The sequence below is a fragment of the Fukomys damarensis genome, unplaced genomic scaffold (assembly GCF_012274545.1).
Source record: "Fukomys damarensis isolate Sample0158 unplaced genomic scaffold, DMR_v1.0_HiC HiC_scaffold_5, whole genome shotgun sequence".
Taxonomy (NCBI): domain Eukaryota; kingdom Metazoa; phylum Chordata; class Mammalia; order Rodentia; family Bathyergidae; genus Fukomys; species Fukomys damarensis.
Window position 1 is genome coordinate 61350751 of NW_022900917.1, and position 19559 is coordinate 61370309.

General features: G+C 41.3%; 2 protein-coding genes across 3 annotated transcripts in view; one reads left to right on the forward strand and one right to left on the reverse strand.

Annotated features, from left to right (window-relative positions):
• Positions 1 to 1316: 1316 nt before the first annotated feature.
• Positions 1317 to 18583, reverse strand: Mcm4 (minichromosome maintenance complex component 4). 2 transcript variants are annotated; one of them, XM_010630322.2, is made up of 17 exons: positions 18484 to 18583; positions 18270 to 18348; positions 17750 to 17914; positions 17269 to 17432; positions 17080 to 17181; positions 16717 to 16812; positions 16532 to 16627; positions 15009 to 15147; positions 12233 to 12453; positions 10746 to 10866; positions 8336 to 8595; positions 7241 to 7606; positions 6643 to 6770; positions 5571 to 5778; positions 4104 to 4332; positions 3199 to 3332; positions 1317 to 2141 (listed from the first exon to the last, which is right to left on the reverse strand). In XM_010630322.2, exons 2-17 carry the CDS (start codon positions 18337 to 18339, stop codon positions 2049 to 2051), a joined length of 2592 nt encoding a protein of 863 aa, XP_010628624.1. In that variant the 5' UTR covers positions 18340 to 18348; positions 18484 to 18583; the 3' UTR covers positions 1317 to 2048. The 2 variants fall into 2 exon arrangements, with proteins under 2 accessions (XP_010628624.1, XP_010628623.1); XM_010630321.2 differs by having other exon boundaries at positions 18427 to 18504.
• Positions 18584 to 19291: 708 nt separating this feature from the next.
• Positions 19292 to 19559, forward strand: part of Prkdc (protein kinase, DNA-activated, catalytic subunit) — a 147917-nt gene continuing 147649 nt past the window's right edge. The window contains exon 1 of the mRNA XM_010630323.2: positions 19292 to 19483. Coding sequence (XP_010628625.1) covers positions 19330 to 19483 — 154 coding nt within the window. The 5' untranslated portion in view covers positions 19292 to 19329. The remainder of the gene's footprint in view (positions 19484 to 19559) is intronic.

The window sequence follows — 19559 nt, forward strand, 5'->3', positions numbered from 1 at the left end:
AATAAAGTATTCTCTAAATAATGAAAAAAAAGAATAAGATAAGACTATAAGAGCAAGAAGCAATTTAAATATGTTCAGGGACCATTTTCATTTCCAGAATTAAGGATTATTTTAATGTTACATCATTGCCTTTTCTCTTTTACTTTCCTTTTTAGTTTGATTTTAGGATTCCCTATTTTTAATGTTCATACAGAGATTTCTTTAACTGAAATACTGAAGTTTCTTTGGTGTGAAAAACTATAATAGTACACAGGATCCTAATGAGATAATTAATAATGTGAAATAGGAAGTAAAGGGCTAAAGGTGTAGGGAAAGTGGGAAGGGTGGGGGAAAGGTGATAAGGGAGAGGAAAAAAAATATGAGAAACTGAAAAAATGGAAATAAAGTGTTTGTAAATGGGGAGGGGAGGAGGGGGTTAAGGGAGGGCAGGGACAAGGGGAAAAATGAGAATCAAGACCTATTATGTAAATGTACAGAATCCCAATGATGAATGTAACTGTATTGTATACCTAGATTGTACCAATAAACTCAATAAAAAGAAAAAAAAAATAAAGTAAGACCCTGTCTCAAAAAAAAAAAAAGTTTGGGGGTACAAGAAGGTTCTTGGGCCAGGGATTTGGCTCAGTGGTTCTGCCACCTGCCTCACAAGCTCAAGGCCCCGAGTTCCATCCCCAGTATCAAACCAAACAAACAAACAAACAAGCAAAAAAGAAGGTTCTGGGTTTAATTGCAAGCACTGCAAAACAAAAGCATACAAAACCCAGTCCCACAATCATTCAAATGCAAACAATTCAACATTATTTAAATACTGATTAGATCTGCATTTTCTATGGACACTGTTAGGAGTATTGATTCTAAGTTATTAAAAAAGGTCTATGGGTGAGGGATTTAGCTCAGTGGTGCCACTGCCTGACTTATAAGTGCAAGGTCCCAAATTTGATCCCAATACCAAAAAAAAAAAAGCAACAAAAAACAAAAAACAGGTCTAACTTAAAATTGTTTTAGGGATTATCATGGTAGCATTTACATAACAAATTTCAGGCTATAGTTTTTGTTTTTGTTTTTTTGGTACAGGGAATCGAACTTGGGTCCTTTTGCTTGCAAGGCAGGCAGCAGAACTACTGAGCTAAATCCCTGGCTCTATAGTTTTTTAATACTGACTGCTAAGACTTAATATCTGAATAAAATGAAATTGATAGTTTGGTTTCTTTTTATCTATGATGCATTTATCACCATGAATTCCCATGCATGTAGTATTTATCTTATTTTTGTTTTGAGAAAGGGTCTTGCTATGTATTCCAGGCTGGCCTCTAACTCCCAGAGATCCTCCAGCCTCAGACTCCTGAGTGCTGGGATTACAGATGTGCCAGTGGGCATGGGCATGAATGTAATAATTAGCAAAGCTTTTTTTGTAGTGAAACAGAGCAAGATAAACAAGTACTATTTATTATTCTATCATTTATTTAGTAAAGTTTTACATATAAAGGTAAAGGAGAAGTTAATCTGGAATTGGATCATTTCCAATCACACATTCCCACAATAGTAGCCACAAAGAAAAAAACCTCTAAATAGAAGTATATTCAAGTGCCAGAAAAGGGACAAAGGCTCTAAAGGCTCTACCCTTTTATCACTTCACACTAGATGGCAAGCCCTGGCCACTGTCTGTTATCTTCTATTGCAAAACCCTCAAGCACACTCACTGATGGTTCAGCCATTACCAAACCCAGTACAACCCAGACTGCCCTGTCCAAAGAAGACTGACATGCTGTTCTCTGTGCACACATACAAGTAAAAAGCCTTGATGCTAAAAACCAGCACTTCAAGAAAATAATCTTTACTGTATATGTTTATAAATTGGTATGGAAGTCTTACTTCAAATGTTAAAAAATGAAAACATACCCTTACTCACAAAATTGAGCCCAGGTTAGAAAGTTCTTATGGAGCTGAATAACACTTTTCAGAATCTATTTGCAGCAGTGGCCAATGACCACCTGCAGGATGCTCACTTGCACAAGCAGGTGCCAGGAGCAACACAGCTCAGAGCAGCCTTAGAGCAAGCGGACAGTTTTCCCAGTCACAGTTAAGAAATCGTCATCAGCCAAGGCACGCAGGGCTTCCTCAAACATATCTTTGGTAATCGCCTTTAGGGAAGAGAAAAAAAATAAATACTTGACATGTCAAGCTCCCTCTTAATTGTTAAAGACACACTAATTTGAAAATTAAAGCACTAGCCAGAACCTCACTCTCTTATTGGTGGTTGTACACATTTCCTACACTTTCAGAGGTGGCAAACATTCCCTCAAAGGACCAAGCAATAAATAATGTAGGTTCGGCAACAGTATGGTCTGTGCCACTACTCAGTTTTACTCTCATGATACCAGTGCAGTCAGGAACAATACGTGAAGGGATGTAAAGAAAACAAAAACAAAAACAGGTGGAGTGCCTTTAACCTGTATAGTTCTTTTCACAGAAAAATTCAACCTTAGTTATATGCAAAAGGGAACCCAAATATTTCATCCCTAAAATAAATTTATACACACAGAAAAACTCTGAAAGAATGTAACAAAATTCAAGTTATAACTGGGCATGGCTGCTGGGTATGGGACACATGCCTTTAATCCCAGAACTCGGGAGGCTGTGAGTTCGAGGCCAGCTTGAGCTACATAGTAAATTAAGGACAGCCTGAACTGATTCATGTTCCCGGTTTCAAACAAACAAAACAAACAAATAAATAAGCAAAAAAACAAACAAATAAACAACAACAACAAAAAACCCCTGGAAATGGTGGCTCATCCCAATAGTCTGACAGACTGAGACAGGAAGATTTCAAAATAAAAAATAAAAAACAAAGGCTGGGGATTTAGTTCAGTGGTACTGTGCCTGCCTCATAAGCACAAGGTCTGAGTTTGATCTCTGGTACCAGAAAAAAATTAAGTAAATAAATAAATAACAAATTGGGGCTGTAGATCAGTGCAAAAGTACTGGCTTAATCCCTAGGTCTACAAAGAAAAAAAAAAGTGGTGATTTCTTTTTTTTTTAAGTGATTATTTCATGGTGATGGATTATTTATGGATGACCTTAACTTTTCTTTATTCTTACCTACAGTTACTATTTGAACAATAAACATAGGAACAAAGAAGAAAACCCAAAAGCAATATTAAGGGGTAAGATAAAAGTTCTATAAACATAAACACTTACTATGTCAGATTGTCCCCGAATATCTTCAAAAAGTTGCTGGTACTTTAGAGCTGGTGTTTTGCCCTTAGATAAAATAAGTTTCTTCAATGCTTCAGCTAATTCTTGTTTCCGTTTCCGAGAGGTGGCACTCATTCCTAATTTTAAAAGAAATCAAGGAAAATATTTCTGCTGTTAGAAATCAAGTGATATGTTTCAAATTCCCATAAAATATTCCTTCAGTAGTATTGCCAAGAAAGGGGATGGGTGCTGAATATTAGAACATTCTGCTGTTTCAAATTTCTATACGCCAGTGGCTGCTATCTTCCACTGAAAGACAATCTGTACAATCTGTGTAATAAGTACAGTCACTGCTTATTAAAAAATGAACTGCTAGATAGGAATGGCAGCACACTTGTGATCTCAGCACTAGGGAGGCTGAGTAAGGAGGATCACAGCAAGTTTGAGGCCAACCTGGGCTACACAGTGAGTTCAAGGGTCAGTCTGAACTACATAGCAAGGCCCCATCTCAACCTCCTCAAAAAATAAAACCAAAACTTTTTCTTTTTAAGATTAGGTCTTACAGGTTGGCCAGGCTGGCCTTGAACACCTAGACTCAAATGGTTTTCCCACCTCAACTTTTCAAGTAGTAGGGACTATAGCTGCATGCCACTGTATCCACCTCTACTTCTCTGAAATGGGTTATCAGGTGCCAAGACAGCAGAGCCAGAATTGCCTACATGTTAGATCTGTGCTGTATTTTATATTTTGATTAGAAAATGGGTAGGACAACTTTTCATCAGATTATCAAAGAGGCCCTGATCCAAAATGGTAAAGAACTGTGATTTAACCATCAGCTTACATCTGGAATATCAATTACTTAGATATTTAATTAATTTCCGAAAGCCTTTTTGGTGAAAGTAACAAACCTGTAGTAAGAATAGATATGTCCACAATGCCAGTCCGGGGGTCAGTTGCAGACTGCTTCAGAGCCTCTCTGTGGAGGCGTTTTGCCTCTTCCACATCAATGGCTTCAACTATGTTTGAAAATCGTACTTTAGCATGGGCTTCTGCTAAACGAATTAATGACTCCAGCTGTCGTGGGTATGCAGAAACCATTCCTCGGCTACTACCAATCTTCCTCATGTCCACATAAGCCTAGTGCAGGTAGAGAAAAAAGCAAAACCCTTGCTGACAAGCTTTGCTTTGTGGTTGAACCTGGAACAGTTTGGGTTCTGTTAAATACACTGAAGTCCTACCTGGCTCTCTCATGAAGGAATTGGGGGAAAATCACAGGTCAGATCTAGGAGACCTTGGCCTTGGAGCTCATCAAGTGGTGGAGACTAACACACTTGTGCGTACACACAGAACATGGGAATCTTAGTGGATTCCACTATCGTTGTGCAGCTATGGTTGGAAATATGCAGATTGGGACATATTTAGGAAGACTTCTTAGAGAAGGTGATGTCTGGCATAGCTTTGAATAACGAGGCAAAGGGGACACAGGGGAATGAGGAATAGGTGCAAACAGAGTGGAGGATGAATTAGGGGGACTATCTGAAAAGAGGTACTTGGGCACCAATTCTGATGTACACCCATTCTGATGTATACCCTGGGTTGGGATCTGTTTAATGAAACATGTAAAGGGTTACTAGGATAATGTTACACAGCTAAACCACATTGCTTTCGTATATAATGAATGACATGCTTTTATTTCATTATCAAATTTTAAAAATTTGATACAAATGCAAACTTATATGTTATACCCTTTGTTTAAGCATTTTTGGTAACTCATGATGTAAAGCCCACCAAACACCAGGACACTCTTAACATCAGAACACTGAAATAACCTAAATTGTGGCATTTATGCACCACTGACCATGGACAAGGAAACTGAAAAAGTGAGCCTATAATACTTTCGGCTCATTTTAATTTTTACAAATAAGCAAATGGAAGCTTAGAGAAACTGGATGACTTGTTCAGTTATGAAGTTCCTAAGTGGCATCATCTGTATACAAACTCCTGTTTTGGGCTCTTAAATTTATGATGCTTGTATTTAAATTATTTAAATATAAAAAGTGTGCATAGAATCAAAGTAATTCTTTGCCATTTTACAACATTTGGAAAAGCCGATTGTGTAACACAGACAGAAGAGTATGTTAAGTCTTTTTTTTGAGACAGGCCCTCACAACACAGTTCAGGCCTGAACTGACTATGTTGTCCAGACTGGCCTTGAACTTGTGATTTTCCTGCCTTAGCTTCCTGAGTACTGAGATTACAGGTGTGCATCACCACACTCAGATGTTACTCTTAAACGGTTTAAAGGGGATGACCTGCTAGTTCCATTAATGCTTTTGGTGACAGGCTCTACAGAATATTTTCTTAGGCCTGGTTACCTCAATAAGAGCCTGGCTGGCCTCCTCGCTGAGCCTGGGCATGATGGTGCTGTGAGCGTAGGCGATGTAGTCCTTTAGCACTGCCATATCCAAGAACTCCTCTTCCACCTGCTCCTCACTCTGGTAGTACAGTGAGACCAAGTGGTGAGCTAGACGCCTGTCGTATGCCTCATCCTGAGGGTCTAGCATGAGGAAGATCAGATCAAACCTGAGAAAATGGAGAAAAACGTGTTCCTAGTTGGGACACCAACATACCTACAAATAGAACTTAAAGGTTTCTTGGCCACTATAGAATGTGGTGAATGTATGATTAGTGAGGGCCACCCAAAGAGTTTTCTGTCCCCCAAAGGGCTTTTGGGTTGGTCATATTCATCCCATGCTTTCCCTGTTCTCATCCCTACCCAGGCAATGTTAGAGCCAAGAAGTAAGTAAAACTACCGTCAGAGAAGTGTTACTATAATATAGAAGACTGGAAGATCTGAATAAAAATACCTTCAACTGTTAGTCCCTGTTCTCATCCCTACCCAGGCAATGTTAGAGCCAAGAAGTAAAACTACTGTCAGAGAAGTGTTACTATAATATAGAAGACTGGAAGATCTGAATAAAAATACCTTCAACTGTTTTGAGGCTGGGTGTGGGGGTGTCCGTTTGGTTAAAGAAGGTCAAATAAGTGTTTTTGGAGTAGCAGGGCTGGGAAAATGTGGATCATACAATACATGCTTTAACAAACCTCATTTTTCAGAACCTTATCTACTTTAGTCACTTGTTCTCTGTACTTTACTGATTCTCAGCAGTAGCTTTCTGAAATAATAATGACTGACCATCACCTGAAAAAGATGCCTAAATGGAATGACCCATTGGCTTCAAAAAGAAAAGAATGTTAAAATGCTACCCAAAGTTGGGCAGAGAACACAGAATCCTTGCCAATAAGAGCCCTGACAAATCAAATATGAAACACTATGTTAAGAGTGAAGAAATTCTGTTAGCAGTTGCTGAATCTTAGTATTTCCTTCTTAATCTCCTGCTCAATATTCTAAAAATGAGCAAATAGAAACATGAAGTGTTTTAATACCTTGACAATAATGTATGAGGCAGCTGGATGTTTTCAATGGTTGTTTTTTTTGGATTCCACTGAGACTCAATAGGATTTGCTGCTGCCAGAACAGAGGTGCGTGCGTTGAGCTGACAGATGATTCCAGCCTATCAGAGAAAATTGCAATTAGAAATCCCAATCTGGCACTGGTAGGGAAGACAGCCATCTTTGCTGGATTTGCTGAATTTCATTTGCTCTATTACATTCTGCTACCCAAGAGCCTCATTACTTAACTGATTTCCACAGCACTGTAGCTAACCCCTGTCTTCTGATTCATGCCTAGGACTGAGTGTAGGCGAATGTACACTATAGTCGTGCCTTAGAAAGCAAAACACTTGTGGAGCTTTAGCACCAAGTACTATGAATACCAAACCTTAATGGGTTAGTAAAGCAAAAAGGTGAAAGAGGTTAACTTGTAGAAGATACTTAGAGAGTGAACTGAAACCTCATGTGTTAAAAGTACTTATCAGTTTTCCCAATTAGAACCAGAGCAATGCTGCAGGACTCCATAGATGCTTCATTTCAAGAACTTACACAGCTAAGCATGTCTGCCTTCACAGTGGGGGCCATGACTCACCTTTGCGATGGAGAGAGTCTGCTGCTCCATGACTTCATGTAGCACTGATCTTGTGCTTTCATTCATTTTGTCAAACTCATCGATACAGCAGATGCCATTGTCGCTGAGAACAAGGGCACCTGTCTGCAGGACTAGCTGTCTGGTCTCAGGGTCTTTCATCACATACGCAGTGAGACCCACTGCACTGGAGCCCTTCCCAGATGTGTACTGGCCCCTGGGGACCAGGTTATACACATACTGCAGCAGCTGGGACTTGCTGGTGCCAGGGTCACCACAGAGCAGGATGTTGATCTCAGCACGAAATTTACCCCTTCCTGTGTGACTGAAATCCTTCCTTGTTCCACCAAAGAGCTGAAGCAAGATTCCCTAAAAACAAACATATAAATGTATCTAAATATTCTTTTACTACTGCAGAGCCACAGAGTAATCTTAAAACTTTAGAGGTACCTCTCTAACTCTAGGAGTTGAAGATATATTTAAAAAAAAAAAAAAAAAACCACACACACAAAAGTGCTTTGATTACTTTAAATTATTACAAGCTGATTAAAATGTACACATCATCCCAGAAAAATGCTCTTATAAATCCCTGTTCTGACTCTGTAGGCTTCTTATGTTTGGAAACATGAGTTCAGTGCAGGGATGAATAAGGAGACAGTAACACTGTAACTCTATTTTTTTGTTTTGTTTTTTTGAGACAGGGTCTCACTATGTAGTTCAAGCAGGCCTTAATTTCACTATGTAGCCCAGGATACTTGCAGAAATCCTCCGGTGTTGGCCTCCTGAATGCTGGGATTACAGAGGTGCGCCACCATGCACATCTAACACTGTTTTGTTTGTTTGTTTTTTGGTACCTGGGATCGAGCTCAGGACCTTGCACTTTCAAGGCAGGTGCAGTGCCACTGAGCTAAATCCCCAGACTTAACACTGTGACTCCTAACCAATCACCAAAGCACGGTGCATGACCACCTTACTCTGACAAATGTGCAAGAGCTCTTATCTTTGGGTGAGCGGCAGCAAACTGGAAAATAGACGTTCATATTACTTGATCCTAAAGATCTACAGATCTCAATTCCAAGTTAAAAAACCCACCACTACCTTTTTTATATCTTCATGTTCATAAATGCTGGGGGCCAAGGCTGAAGCGAGTCTCTCATAAATGTCTGGTTTCCTAGAAAGTTCCTTAAGCAATTCCACACGTTTCTCTGAAAACAGTTTCTGCTCAGCTTCTTCATCAAGGCCATGCAGTCGTTTGGCATCCGTTTTCCGATAATGAATGACATCAATGTGGGTTTTGTAGACAGACTTCACATTATTCACTCTCGGATTGACTCGAATAGGTACTGCTCGATAGATGCCTGAGGGCACAACCGCGAGACACACTTTTACCCTTGCACTTCTTCCTCCAAGGGGCTCAGTGGCCAGCACAGACCACAGGCAGCACCAAGGTGAGGTGCTCCACACTGCACTCTCAGGGAGCCACTGCCTCTGTGACTCTTGCAGGCTGAGGACTCAAGAGTTCTTTTTACCACATGGGGAGATGGCAGCAGGAATAGGTCAAGCTGGGAAGAACACAGACTTCAGAGAAGAGTAAACCCCAAGTTATATTTGCCTGTGTCCACCTGTTAGCTGTGGCCTTGGGCAACTATTTGAGCATAAATGCATGGCGTCCAACTGTTTTGGGGTGAAATGAAAGTTGCTGTGCTTCCAGCACAAGACCTGGCTCATGGTCATATTCCATAAATAGTACTTTTACTTCTACAGGCTGAGCACACAGAATCTGCTTAGAATCTCAGTGCAATAAAATGTTAAAATCCCATGCCAAAACCTTGGAAAGAACTCTGAAACACTCAAACCTTTTAAAGACTGGGTAGGTAGTAAGACAGCCTACTGAGTCAAAAGCGGAGGAAAAATAACTAATATGGGCTAGTAATAGATGGTCTTTCTGAAAATATAATTCAATGGTACAGTACTTGCCTAGCATTTGCAGGGCCCTCGATTTAATCCTCAACACAAACAAGAACAAAAACAAATTTTCCCCAAATTGAAAAAGCAACCAACCTTCAAATAATTCAGAAAAGTTTTTAAAAGTAGATAAAACAAAAAGCACTTTAACCACATAGACTCATGCATTCTGCTAAAAGATTTCTCAAACTTGTATTGTTTCAAAATGGAACGCTCAAGTTTTAGGCTGATTGTGTTTCCTGCTGTTTTGTTTTGTTTTGTTTTGGTACCAGGAATTGAACTCGGGTCCCTGCGCTTGCAAGGCAGGCCACCAAACCGCTGAGCTAAATCCCCGGCCCTTCCTGCTGTTTTTTAAAGATAAAGTGTGATCACTCTCTCAATGTGATGACATGACCACTGTCTTTTGTTTAGATAACGGGTCAACATAATTCTCATTGAAAACATAAAATTAGCATATATGTGACACTCTTAGAATATACCCTAGATGATTCACACCAGGTCAGAAAAGGGATGGGTGGCTATGTTCACCATGTATGAAGTGGCCCAGTTACCTTCCTAGGGGCACCACAGCATTTTGCACATCCCCTCAGCCCCAAATACTTTCACATGTCATCCTCACATTAACTGCACACTGCAGGTGAGGAAAACAATGTAATGGGTTAAATACTTTTACCAAAGGTAACAGAGCACTTGGTGGCAGAGCTGAGACTGCACATCTCTTTTCACTAACAGCTACATCACACATCCTTTTGAATTTTCTACTGTAAATACTTTTGTAACTTAAGATTGCTAGTAACCACTGCTAGCCTCTATGCTGGAGAAGAAACAGGATGAGAGATCCTGACTCACTGAGACAACAGCAGACAAACTGGCCACAGGCATAAGAGCCTGGGCTTCCTGGACTCAGTTCCCAAATGAAGAACCATGCTGCTACATACACCCGAGAAACTAACTGCCTATATGCCTCCAAAATGTCATTCTCATGTAGGGTTGTAGACAGGGCATTCTTGGCAAGAAGAGACAGGATCTGGATTCTGGAGGCACAGTTTACCACAACTGAACCACAGCTACTTATAAGACTCTGCATAGAAAGACAGCACTTTGATTTGTTCTTCTCTACAACCCTCAGCTGTGCATTTGGAAAACAAGTAGAAAATAATTCCCAATTCCAGAGTTGGCACTATTTCCCTGAGCTGCTGGCATAGTTCAAATCCTACCAACACAGCCTCATATGAAGCTACTCTCTCACAGTACCAACACCACCACTATAAGAGACATACAGTTCTGGGAGACCAACATGAGAAGAGGCAAGTGACCACAAGGATCAAGAGTTCCAAGATCAAAGCCTGGGAAGAACTAAAAGATTTCACACTGCTGGGCCACAGTCACAGGTTAAAAAGTGGGTAAAGCAGGCATAGTCCGTGCAGCATGTACCTGCAGGTCAAACTAGCCCCATCCTAGTGAACTCATGAGCTAAAGACTCATGACTGGCACTGAAAGTAGGACAGGGTTCTGTCCTGTTGGTACTAACCTACATTCTTACCTGTGACATTCACTCTGTCCCCGGGCTGAACCTTGTCCACAAGATCATTGTGAGCGAAGAGGATGACAGTATGTGGTGTCTGCCCTGCAGGCATGTCTTCAGGAGACTCTTGAAGTTTGATCTGAAGAGCAGTGAGGAGAGAATGCTTGAGAAACATTTTTTTTTCTTTTAAAAGCTCCTTTTGGGTCCGGGGATTTAGCTCAGTGGTTCTGTTGCCTGCCTCACAAGCACAAGGACCTGAGTTCGATCCCCAGTACAAAAAAAAAAAGCTCCTTTTGATGTGACAGGTTGATACACATTTTAGAAGAATGTTATTTATATGAATGTTCCTTTAGGGAAGGGGGAAAATTTAAGTGATTCCTGTTGTCTGACATTGGAAGGCTATATAATACCTATCTCTGCATAAATGTTAGCCTACATTTCTAATTTTCTCCTTAGAAGTTACTGCTAGTAGATACCCAGGGCAGATAAGTCTATATAATAGGTGCCTGCCCCGTGCAGAATCCTGTTTTACGTGTTGGGGACTCTGAGAGAGCAAAGTTCTCTCTCAAGGAGTAGAGGGGAACAGATAACACAAATGAGCATGCAGCAGATGTGACAGTGACAAATGCAGGGTGCAGGGAACAGAAGACATGGCAAGGCTATAGGGACTGCAGGTACAGGATCAGAAGAGATGGTTAGGAAGGCCTTTCAACCTATGCCAGTTTGAGAGTCTGACAGATCCTGAGATTTCCAAGATCCTGTCAGCAGGGCCTGTGCCTCTGTACCTTTGGCTCTCAGCTGTGGTCCACACTGGGAAAGAAACTGACTTTGTTTTTCTGGGTATAATTTAAAATTCTTCGCAACTGATAAAAGATCAAATTTCTTAGACAATGAAAATTGTTGACAAAAACTGAAGAAAAATTTCTCCATCTATTCTTTAGCAGTAGAACAGCTTCAAAATGATGGAACTAATCAAATAATTCTGATGTACACATAGCTAATCTAAAAAAACACAGCTTTCTATAGTTGCTATAAATGCATCTTAGGTTAAATGTGATTTAATAAATAAACCAAAAAGTAGGCTAATTTGACCTGTTGACTTATAAATGACTGAAACTCTTAAGAATGTCAGCATTTAATAATGAACTGGTGTTCATTGGCAATAAAACAGAGACACTGAATCCCAATGTGGAAGCCTGTATGTGTTCCAATTCCAATAAAACCTTTACGTCAACAAAAGGAACAGAAGCAAATGAGAACCAAGACCTGTCATGTAAAGGTACAATATCCCAATAATGAATGTAATCATACTGTATACCTAAAACGTACCAATAAAGTCAATAAAAGAAAAAAAAAAAGGGAATAGAAGCAACTGAATGCCATTTAAGGCTGGAGGCCAAAGAGTAACAAATTAAATTTGGGATTTTGAGGATGCAGAAAGAGGTGTAACAAAGATGGAAGCTTGTGCCTAAGAGCACTGCCTAAGATAAAGGGCAGCCATGTACCATCTGCTTGTCGGAGAAGAGGGAGCGATTGTGGATCAGTGCCATGCTGTGGGTAGTGTGGCAGCGCCCACAAGCACAGGGCTCAGCGATACGGCCACGGTCTATCTCCACTCGGGTCGTGTGGGAGCACACTTGGCACTGGAAGAAGGCCTCCTGCATCTCAGGTATCAGCTGGGACGTCCTGATGACCATGCCACTGATGGTGATGAGCTGGTCAATGTCTGTAAGGAGACAGAGGTAGGCTTGTCCAACATCATTCTTTACACAAGGTACAGAGGTGCTGGGGACAGCTGAGGTCAGTGTTGACCATGCCACACTGTGGCAGGGCACACACAGCTGGCAGAGGAGCCACAGAAGTGGTGTAGGACGCCCTTCCTGTGTCCAGCCTGCCATCCTCTCACTCACAGCCACTAGGAAGCCCTGTAGTCTCAGGTAAAAGCAAAGTTGTAAGCAAAATGACCATGACTGAGAAGGTGGAACTTTGGAGACACTCTCAGCCTCATCTACAGAAGTGGGGAGGAGTAAAGGACTTACCTCAGATGAGGACTGGTAGTATCTACCAGGTCTAGTAACATGTTGCCTGGCAGACAAAAAGCATTCCACCTACTCCTTAACAATCATCATTATCTACCCAGTGAAGCCCCTTCCACAGTCTCATTTTCACTCTTGCTCATGCTTCCTCTATCTGGATTTGCTGCCCCCGAACCCCAACCCCTGGCCATACAACCCTAGTAATTACCACTTCTGTGCCGAGTGAGTTACACTGCTCTGGAGTTAAGGCTTTGCTGCTCTTGAAGATCATTCTACCCTACCAGTTACTAGTTACTGCTGATTCATGAGACATTTAGAATTTAGTTGAACCTTTTCCTTCCATTTATATTTCCTTGCTTCCCTCTCTAAGCCTGCTTTGATTTTAAAATGCAATTAGGCAACATTTGACTTTTTTTGTTTTTTGAGACAGGATCTCACTGTATAGTCCAGGTTGGCCTTAAACTCACGGTGATCCTCCTGCCTCAGACTCTCAAGTGCTGGGATTACAAGCATGCGCTACCTCGCAAGTAGGCAAAATTTGAAATCAGCTGAACTACCTGGAAATTCCTTGATTGATAAAGCTATGATTACTTCTGATCTTCTCTTAGTGTTCTTTTATTAATGATGCCCTACCTTTGAAAAATCTAAACATACCCCACTTAGTACCTCTGACATCCCCACCGTAACTCTCTTTCATGAAGATGTTAGAAACTAATTTCAAAAGAGAGAAAAAAAATTATACTTCTTTACTAAAATACTGAAGTTAAAAGGATCATCCTATCTTAGTTTCCCAGAGTACTGGGACTATGGGTATGAGCTTATTACATGCCTGACTTATTTAAAAATTTTATAATACCTCAATATTCATACAAGACAAATATCCTATGTATTCTATACTTCACTTCTATGGCCACTGTTGTCAGGACCCTGATGCCCCATAATTAAGCTACTGTGAAATTCTACTTATATTCAACATTTCTTGCGTAAAAGAATTTCTGTGAACTTCAAAATCTCAGAAAGTATCAATGGCTTAATGACTTTGGAATAAAATCTATATTCTTTAAATTGATACTCAAAGCTTTGTAGGACTTGGGCTTTCCAACCTCAAACACTGTCTCACAAACTCCTTGCCTCAGCCATCCACGTCACAACAGTGCCCACACAGCTCTGTTTGTATCTTTTGTTTCTGCCCAAATCTCTTATTTCCATTGTCTAGAACAGGATCTGGCATGGAAGCTGTGGTAGAATGCTTGCCTAGCATGTGCAAGGTCCTGGGTTCAAGCCCCAGTACCCATTCTCCATTATCTAGAACAAATTCCCTTATGCTTGGCTTTCCAAATCCTAACTCGAATCCTTGTATTTTTCATCACAACCTTTCTCTCAGAGGCCCAGCCTGGTGTTAACCTTGAGCTATCTCCTGCACTGCTCTGCCCATGTTAAGCCTCATCTTTTATTTACTTCCCACACTGGGTTTCTTTCTTGAGGAAGGGATTATATTCTGTATTTCTTTTCTTTTTGAGACAGGGTCTCACTATGTAGCCTAGGCTGGTCTCGAACTCACAGCAATCCTCCTGCCTCAGCCTCCCTGGGATTACAGGCATGCACCACCATCCCCATTTCTGTATTTTCTAGTGATAATAATAAAATAAGGGTAGACATCAATTTGGGTAAACTCACTTTCAGATAGAGGACTGTAACTTGTCATTATTTTGGTTGATAATTTTGATTTTATCAGTATTATATACATGCAAAACATAATATGTTCATCACATGGCATTAGTAAATATACATATCATATCTTAATGTTTTTTTTGGTACCGGGATCAAACTCAGGACAACTCAGGACTTTGTGCTTATAAGGCAGGCAGCGGAACCACTAAGCTAAATCCCTGGCCCTGATCTTAATGTTTTATTACCCCCTCTCTCCTGTCTCCCTTCATCTGCAGATTCCCTTCCCATTTCCATGACATTTGCCTACATGTTTCTTATCATACATCTTTTATTTCACTCTTTAAATTACTTATTCTTTATGTTTCTCATATAAGAAATCAAGCAATTTTTTATATGAGATATTTGAATCACCCAGAAAAAGGCATGGTGTATTCATAAGTATGTACAGTTACTGAATCTGTATTATTTTTGTCAATTCATAATCCATTTCTATTATCACAAATTCTTTCTGAAGTTTCTTGATGAAATAAGGTTTGGTTTTATGCATGGCATCTTCCTGCTATAAAGTACATACCTTCTGGATTCAGGTTTCTCATATTCTTTGTCTTTAATGCATTGAATGGTCTTACTTGGATCTGATGTTCTAAAATGGAGTCAGGGTAATGCTCAAAGAATATCTCATTCACAGCCATGTCAAAGGTTGGGATAACCTCCTGTAAAAACAATATAAAGAGGGGCAGGGATTTAGCTCAGTGGTTCCAATGCCTGCCTTGCAAGTCCAAGGACCTAAGTTCAATCCCCTGTACCAAAAAAAAGAATAAAATGAAATAAAAAACATAAAGAAACCTATTTTTGTATTCTTATCTAGGAGTTAAATATAAAAAATATTTCATATTAACAAAGTATTAAAAAAATTTTCACATTAACAAAGTACATAAAAAATCATGACATGCTTCCCAAGTATTAATCTACAGAACCACACATATGCTATTTTCAAGTCTTAGGTACAGGTATCTTACCTGCACATTCTCATTTGGAATTTGTGGTAATATATGTGAAAGTGCCTTCTCAACATACTGGCATATTTTATGCTTTTGATTAGCAAGGAAAGGATTCTGAGCTCACCTCTTATTTTTCCTCCACAATGAAATGGTATTAAGATACATTAAGTTACATTTCATCCAAACTTAATATATGGTTCTCATTGTACAGATTAAGAAATCAGCTTTTGGAAGGTTAAAGAACTTGACAAGTTTGAATCTACAAAGTAACAAAGTCTAGATTCAAAACCCAAGCCTTGTTGTCTCCAAAGTTAATACTGAAAAGAATAGAGCTGATGAATCATTAATAAAAGCTGACTTTTGATCTAAAATAGAAAGACTATAGTTTAGCTAAAATACTCTGCGAAAAGACAGCGGGAAATATGTAATGCCTTTATAATTATTTCCTTTTTTTTTTTTTGGTACCAGGATCAAACTGAGGTCCTTGTGCTTATAAGGCACGCAGTGGAACCACTGAGCTAAATCCCCAGTCCATAATTATTTCCTCTTAAACTAGGAGCGGTGACACATGCCTACAATCCCAGCACTCTCAAGAGGCTGAGGCAAGAGGGTAGAAAATTTGAGCCCAGCCTGGGCAACTTAGCAAGACTTGGTTAGGATTTTTTTCCTGGTATCGGGGATTAAATTCAGGACCCTCCACTTTCAAAGCAGACATTGTGCCATTGAGCCAATTCCCCAGCACAGCAAAACTTAATTTCAATATAAAAAAAACAGGGTTGGGGATGCAGCTCAATGCAAAGGCTTTGGGTTCTACCTCCTGAAATCCCACTTACTTCATGATATCCAAGACTCTTACTGTAAGATTCACCACCATATGAAGAAATACTGCTAAAGTATGACAACTCAGTGATAGTAATATACTACATATCAATTTGAGAAATATTAAACTGTGAAAAAAGTATTCATTTTAAAGGAAGTAAAACATGGTTTTCTTTCATGTGTTGATGCTTTGGAGTCCCTTCCTTTTACCAAAAATTCTGCTGACCAGATTTTTTTTTTCTAGACATTTACTGCAAGGTAAAAGCTAGATTCTTACCTGTGGGTAGGAGATGAGCTGCCTATACAAATTCTTGTCAAATGATTTTATGTGTTCACAGTTTACATTTAAAAATGGCTCCCCAATAACATTAATCTGTAAGACAGAAAGAAGTTATATTTTGCTCATTTTTATCGTTAGGCTATATAACTTTAATTTATATATAAGGGTATTTATTGTATTACCTCCCCAAGTCGTTGCATATACAAAGGTTCAGTAATATCTATGCCAACATTTTCTTCTTCTTTAGCCAGAGGGTCAATAAAACGCTGAAGAAATCTCTTGATGTGAAGAGAAAAAATATTAAACTTAAGAACTTAGGAATAAGTATTGTTCTAATTTTAGTATATGTGCTGCCGAAGTGAGCACAAAGCAAGTATTTATAGAAAGTTATGCATGTGGCTATAGACATATATACATATATTTATCTTGAAAAACATCAATAATTCTGCCCCTAGGCATTATCACTACTTAACATATGGACCATGCACATTTTCTGCCTCCATTCTCAAACCCTTAAAGTATAAATTTTAACACATATAGCTCACCTGAAAATTTTCTTTGCATGTAGCTACATTTACATCTGTTCCCCAGATAACAAGTTTTTGGCCTAGAGACTGTTCACTCGCCACCATATCTTCTGCTGCTGCCTGCAGAGAAAAATGACAGCCATATCAATGGAATTACCCATTTTAGGCTCTGCAGATAATGCTATCAGGAGTCTGCTGGGTACTCACCCCATCAGAATGCAGATCCACCTGCAGACCTTTGCGAGCAGAGCCCAAGTCAGGCCTTTGCCTCACAGGTGTGCCTCTAACCCCACTCCTTGGGGTTCCCTCCACCCGAGAGCTGGGAGTGCCATACGTCAGGGGTGAGCTAACATCGAAGTCCAGAGGAATAGCTATAAAATCAAAATGCAAAGCTTACAGTGCAATTTTGGTCACATATCAAATCCAAAATCATGGCATGTTTGCACACATCTGTTACCTAAATGTGAAAACAAACGATTTTGAAGAAATTTTAGATAAAAAGCCAAAGAAAACCTTTCTCTACTCAATATGCACTAACGTGAACTGCCTCTGCTTTATTCTACGGGTCTTTTGGTGAAGAATATACAGAGTGAAAATGCTTAGGCATTATATCAACTACTGTTATCAAAGAAGCTAACCTGACCAGCTGTATTATCAAGCAGTGTAGTCTAGATCTTCAGAAACCCACCTGAGGAATGCATCTGTGGAGGGCTGGAAAACAAGACATCCTGAGCTCCAGGGCTCTGCAGGTCCGCGCCAGGTGAGGTGGGCATCGGTTGCAACTCTCCAGTGCTACTGGAATCCTCGCCTCTACGTCTCTGAGAGGGAGATGACCTGGCATCCTCGCTTCGGGCTTAGATTTGACACAAAACACAGACAGACCTTAAGGGTCTGGTTTAGTCTCCCAGGATTTACCTCTTGGGATGTTTGATTCATTACTTAACAAATACAAACTAAATAAAGTCAAGAGAGTACGAGCATGTCCAACCGATCTAAATAAGAAACCACCCCGGGGTTGCAGGAGATGAGCGCCTAGCGGCAGCTGAGCATCAATACACAAACCCGGTGGTGCACGCCAGCGCCAGCCCCTCGCACGGGAGCGGACTGGAGACCTGGTCACTGCGGAGCAGGCGGAAGGGGCGGAGACTAGGAGGGGGTTTTGGTGTGACCAGCTCCAGAACTAAGGGGCAGGAGGGCAGAAGACTCACGCGTCTGGGCGAGAGTGGCCAATCCGCGGCGGCTACTGCGGCGACTTGGAGTCGACGCCGGCGACGACATGATGGGATCCTGAGGGACAAGGACAGGCTCGCGCCGCGCTCGCTTCTTCCGCACCCTTCCCGCCCCGCCGAGCCCCTCCGTCCCCACCGAGTTCCGCGCTGTGCCCTTCCAGACCGCGCGCGGTTACAGAGGAAAGACGGCCACCTGGCAAACTACGTAGACTCCTGGTCCGCTGGAGAACAACAGAGGAAAGGCTAAAGATTCCCGCCGGCTGCAGGTCGTCCCCGCCCCCTGGCGGCGTCCACCAGTCGTAGAGGCGCTCTCGCAGTGGCTCCGCCTTCGGAAGGTGCCACTGCGCACAGACAGGGGGAACTGAACGGCTTCCTGTGGAAAGCGGACGACTTCGTCGCTAGGCCCTACCTTCTCTTAAGATGGTCTGACCTCCGACCTGGTAGCGTTTTCGCGGGAAATTTGGGGCGTACCACAAGACCAATTGTCGGAGGGGTGTCTCTTCCTGTAGGTAGGCTAAGATTATACTTCTTGATGTCAGGCATTTTTTTACTTGAAAAGACACCCTAAATACATTTTCACTTATTATCGAAGAATAACGACAATCTTGACCAAGTACCCTTTTGTTTTTCTGCCTCTTTTTGTCTACCCCAACATTCAAGTGTCGTCCCATCCATTTCCGCGTGTCAAACCATTGGATTCCTATTTCTCCTTAAATTTAGTTGTGTACATGCTACCTGCATTATGTGCTGTGCATTTATAAAACTGTCAGTACGCTGACATTGTGTAATATTTAGTGGCATGAAGTACTTTCTTCACATTGTTATATAATTATCACCATCTATACCCAAGACTCTCATCGTCCCCCAGAGAAAGGTCTAAGCAGGGTGCTTCCCGCCAGAGGAAACGCCAGCGACAGCCTATGGGGAGGCTGCCTTGGCTGGGGATCCGCCCCGCGCCCTGAGCCCCACGCCCGCGGAATTTCCCCTGCTGGGCTTGGAGCGCGCGCGCGAGGACGTGGGGGCGCGCGGCGTCAGCATCATGGCGGACTCCAGATCCAGCGTGCGGGGCTCCCTGCTGCAGCTGCAGGAGTTCTTGTCCACCGCAGACCACTACAGCGCCGCCACCTCCAGTTATCAGCTCATCCGCGGCCTGGGCCAGGAGTGCGTGCTGAGCACCAGCTCCGCCGTGCTGGGTGGGTACCGCCCCGAGTTGTGTGGTCCCCTCACGTTGCGAGTCAGACTGGAGTCAGCCAGCCCAGTGTTTTTCCC

Excerpts from the sequence above, each read along its gene's own strand:
- Mcm4 (XM_010630322.2), bottom strand. The coding sequence starts at position 18,339 with ATGTCGTCGCCGGCGTCGACTCCAAGTCGCCGCAGTAGCCGCCGCGGA. Across the intron at positions 16,628-16,716 it reads ATATGCAACGACTTGGGGAG|ATTAATGTTATTGGGGAGCC; the intron begins GTAATACAATAA and ends TCTGTCTTACAG. Across the intron at positions 15,148-16,531 it reads AGCTCATCTCCTACCCACAG|GAGGTTATCCCAACCTTTGA; the intron begins GTAAGAATCTAG and ends TTGTTTTTACAG.